At 38.2% G+C, this 4,823-nt stretch overlaps 1 protein-coding gene across 1 annotated transcript in view; it reads right to left on the reverse strand.

The window, feature by feature from the left end:
- LOC106884172 (polypeptide N-acetylgalactosaminyltransferase 10) overlaps positions 1–4,823 on the reverse strand; it is a 297,946-nt gene that overhangs the window by 133,300 nt on the left and 159,823 nt on the right. The window contains exon 5 of the mRNA XM_052973542.1: positions 2,099–2,287. Within this exon, the coding sequence (XP_052829502.1) occupies positions 2,099–2,287 (189 nt within the window). The remainder of the gene's footprint in view (positions 1–2,098; positions 2,288–4,823) is intronic.

A 4,823-nucleotide genomic window follows, 5' to 3' on the forward strand; every position in this document is an offset into this window, starting at 1 on the left:
AATATACAAATAATAACAACAGACGAGGACAGGTGGTGTAAATAACAAAAGTATATATTAGTATGACGCTCGGGAATACGGAAAGTCTTTGACGTTTCGAGCTACGCTCTTCAACAGAAAGAATACGGAGACAAGGAGAAAAACACGGAGAAAAAAAATTGAATAGTGTTCAGTCAACAGTCAATCATAATATATATATATGTATTAGAAGTTAAAATTTAATGCATGTGATATTCAAAGTCAGGAAATCTTAATTTCCAGTTCACACACAATATTTTGCCACTCTAATTTCAGTTTCAGTCTCTCTTTCTTTCTCCTCTCTCTCTCTCCCCAGTTGTTACATCCTGAATGTTCTACTAACTCTAAGGTCAAGGCTAGAAGGGCTAAAACTGTGTTTCTGTCTGCAACTACAAAAGGTGCCCAGAAGCAGTTAACAGAAGTACAGTACATGCTACTACCAGGTCATAACCACTTGTCAGTGATGGGGTGGCTGTCTTATTGTTTTCATTGTTTTTCTTTGATTTTATTTCCTGTTACCTTTTCTATTGTTCTTCAATAGTTCAGTTTAGTTTAATATATAACAATACAACAACGAATAGAGGACAGATTCTGAAAAAAAAAAATACTGTAAAAATAAAAACTGTGTTTGTAATGTATTAACCTTATTTATCACTAAGTTGCATTGACATTTAGATTAGAAAAAGGAAAATAAATGCAAGACTTATTTACAATGCTATTTAATTTAACAGCGTAGAAAGTATATTTGAGTAATTATTTATTGTATTATAGCATTATTAATATATAGCATTGTTATAGTAACATTTCACAATTAGAATTAATAGAAGGAATAACTAAGCAACCAAGGGCTAAGTTTCTTTTATCTATGTGTGTGGTGAAGGCATGTAGCTTAATGGTTAGAGTATTTGACTCATGAACATAAGGTCATGAGTTTGATTTCTGGCAGTGCATTGAGTCCTTGAGCAAGGCACTTTATTCCACATTGTTCCAGTCCACTCAGTTGGCAAAAATAAGTTGTACTTGTAATTCAAAAGACCAGCCTTGTCACATTCTGTCTCATGCTGAATCTTCCTGAGAACTACATTAAGGGTACGTGTGTATGTGGAGTGCTCAGCCACTTAAACGTTAATTTCACAAGCAGGAAGTTCCCCAGATTGGATCAACTGGAATCACTCATCGTCATAGATAATAGAATTCCAGTTGTTGAGCAGGTGTGGGCATGTGTGTCTGTGTGCATTTGTATGAGTTTTGTGTGTATGTGTGTGTTCCTGTGCTATTTCATTTATGAGTATAAGTAATTGGGGAAAACAAATCGATGAATTTAATGACTTAACTCTTTAGCTTCTCATATGTTATGTCTAGTAAGTTAGTATAGGAAAGAATTAGCTTATAATCCATTGATTAAAAAACAACAAAACAAAATGAAGGAATGTTGCATATTCATGGATATGGAGAAGAGAAAGTATCAATGTATTATTATCATTATTATTATTATTATTATTATTATTATTATTATCATTACTATTATTATTGAAGGCAGCGAGCTGGCAGAATTGTTAGCATGCTGGATGAAAGGCTTAACAGTATTTTGCCTGTCGCTATGTTCTGAGTTCAAATTTCACCGAGGTCAACTTTGCTTTCATCCCTTGGGGGCAATAAAATAAGTACCAGTTGAACACTGGGGCTAATGAAATTGACTCATCCCCTCCCCTAAAATTACTGCCCTTTTGACAAAATCTGAAATCATCATTATTATTATTATTATTATTATTATTATTATTATTATTCATAGTAATTTTACAGGATAAAGAAACTCTGAAATAAACAACACTGCAAAACGCTAAGAAGCAGGAAAATACACACTAACATCACTTCAATCTGAAGATAAGATTGTGAAAGTCTCAAAACATTGATGATGGATCCGAGAATTTTACAGTATCAAACAAACCACAAGGATATCATATGGAAAATATGAGTAAAAAAAAAAAACCCAAAAAACAGAAAATAAATAAAACTAATTTACAGAGGTGTTTATAATAAGCATGTGTTTGTGTAGAAAATTATTATGCAGTAAACTTACCTAAGAGAGGAGCTAACCAATTTACATTTGCCTCAACATGTGAATCTAAAAAGATCAAAACTTGACCAGTCGCCGCTTTAGCTCCAAGAAGCCGAGTTCTAATCAAGCCTTCTCTCTGCTTAGCATGAATCACTTTGACATTGGTGAATTTCTCTTTCACATACTTATCTAATGGTTCCTTGCAATGTTCTGCGGATGAAATACAGAAAAAAAAGATATATATATATATATATAAATATGTGTATTTGTAAGGCAAATAGAAATAAAAAATTTAAAAAATGAAATGAAATGAATAAGACATATGATTAATTTTCGCAAAATTCATTGTGATTAATAATTTTCTTGTACAAAAATTAATAATGAAATTTTTAATGACATGATGTGGTAGATATTAACAACAATGGTGGTAGTGGCAGCGGCTGCTGCCACCACCATCACCACCTTCATCATTTGTACACTCAGCTCGTTGTCCACTTCCTCCATATATCTATTCCATGTAACCTTGTATAGGGGTGTTTAAACTGAGAAAATTCAGGCCCACTACCCTAAAAAAATAGTGGTGAAGTTATTTGTCCCATTTCCCTTGTTAGTTATCAATGAAAAAACAAAACAGTCTCTCTGTGCATATTCTGTTGGACAGGTTTAAAAATGCTTAAAGCCAGCTCAATTTTATTAAGTATGGTAATATGTCCACCCTGTTTTAGTGCTCACAAATCTAGTTTACCCACAGTGGCATACAGCATCCACATCTGGGATGGTATTGCTTGCTGCAACACACACATATCCTGGATGGGTCATTAGCAATGGACGTACTCATTAACAATAATAATAATCATCATCATCATCATCATTGTTTAACGTCTGCTTTCCATGCTAGCATGGGTTGGACAATTTGACTGAGGACTGGTGAAACCAGATGGCTACACCAGGCTCCAATCTGATTTGGCAGAGTTTCTACAGCTGGATGCCCTTCCTAACGCCAACCACTCAGAGAGTGTAGTGGGTGCTTTTACGTGCCACCAGCATGAAGGCCAGTCAGGCGGGTACTGGCAACGGCCATGCTCAAAATGGTGTATTTTACGTGCCACCTGCACAGGAGCCAGTTAGGCGGCACTGGCAACGATCTCGCTCGAATGACTTTACACGTACCACCGGCACAAGTGCCAGGAAGGCGACGCTGGGCACAGGTGCCATCACGATTTCGCTTTCGCTTGCCTCAATAAGTCTTCGCAAGCTGAGTTTCTTGTCCAATGAAGGAAGGGTACGCATAAGTGGGCTGGCTACACCTCTGGTAGAGGCCTTGGATTTAGATCTCACTTGGCTTGCTGGGTCTTCCCACGCACAGCATATCTCCAAAGGTCTCGGTCAGAAGTCATTGCATCGGTGAGGCCTAATGTTCGAAGGTCGTGCCTCACCACCTCATCCCAGGTCTTCCTGGGTCTACCTCTTCCACAGGTTCCCTCAACTGCTAGGGTGTGGCACTTTTTCACACAACTATCCTCATCCATTCTCGCCACATGACCATACCAGCACAATCGTCTCTCTTGCGCACCACAACTGATGCTTCTTAGGTTCAACTTTTCTCTCAAGATACATACACTCTGTCGGGTATGCACACTGACAATAATAATAATAATAATAATAATAATAATAATAAGCAGGATGGGCTACTTGACCTGAAGAAAATTCTAACTGGGCCCCACCTGCGAGGTCATGCGCTGTTTATCTTGATATGAGATCACCATGTCGCGCACATATGGTTGTGATGCATGTGCCTGGTGTACCCTTGGACGGATAGTCATGATGTGTATATTTTACCCCAGTGTCACTTTGATGGCATGAACTGCTCGTTCACTCAATAATAATAATAAAGTGGAAACGCTATACCAACAGACTTGATACCTTGTGGTATTTTTAAAATTCTGTGTCCTGAGTTCAAGCCCCACAGTTGCCTCCCTGGATGGTAGTCTTAGCTCATTGCTCCATTTAACACCACCACAGCCACTATCCCACCACCTGGTCCTTGGTAGTCTTGAGTAGTTGCACTGATTACAAGCACCCAAGACTTTAGAGGTTGCAAACTTTAACCAATAGGTCATTTGGTAAGAAGTTTCCCAACCATATGGTTCTGGGTTCAGTTCCACTACACAGCACCTCAGGTGAGGGTCTTCTGCTGTAGTTCTGGGCCAACCAAAACCTTGAGAGTGGATCTGGTAGATGGAAAACAAAGGGAACCCATCAAATATATATGTATATAACAATGTGTGTGAATCTTTGTGTTTGTCCCCCAAAACTGATTGACAACCAGTGTTAGTTTGTTTACATCCCCATAACTTAGTGGATCAGCAAAAGAGAACTGATAGAATAAGTACCAGGCTTTAAAAATACAGGAAAATAAGTACTGGGGCTAATTTGTTCAATTAAATCCTTCAAAGAGATGCCCCAGCATGACCACAGTCCAATGACTGAAACAAGTAAAAGGTAAGATATATATATATATATATATCATCATCGTTTAACGTCCGCTTTCCATGCTAGCATGGGTTGGACGATTTGACTGAGGACTGGTGAAGCCGGATGGCAACACCAGGCTCCAGTCTAATTTGGCAGAGTTTCTACAGCTGGATGCCCTTCCTAACGCCAACCACTCAGAGAGTGTAGTGGGTGCTTTTACGTGTCACCCGCACGAAAACGGCCACGCTCGAAATGGTGTCTTTTATGTGCC

The sequence above is a fragment of the Octopus bimaculoides genome, chromosome 16 (genome assembly GCF_001194135.2).
Source record: "Octopus bimaculoides isolate UCB-OBI-ISO-001 chromosome 16, ASM119413v2, whole genome shotgun sequence".
NCBI lineage: Eukaryota > Metazoa > Mollusca > Cephalopoda > Octopoda > Octopodidae > Octopus > Octopus bimaculoides.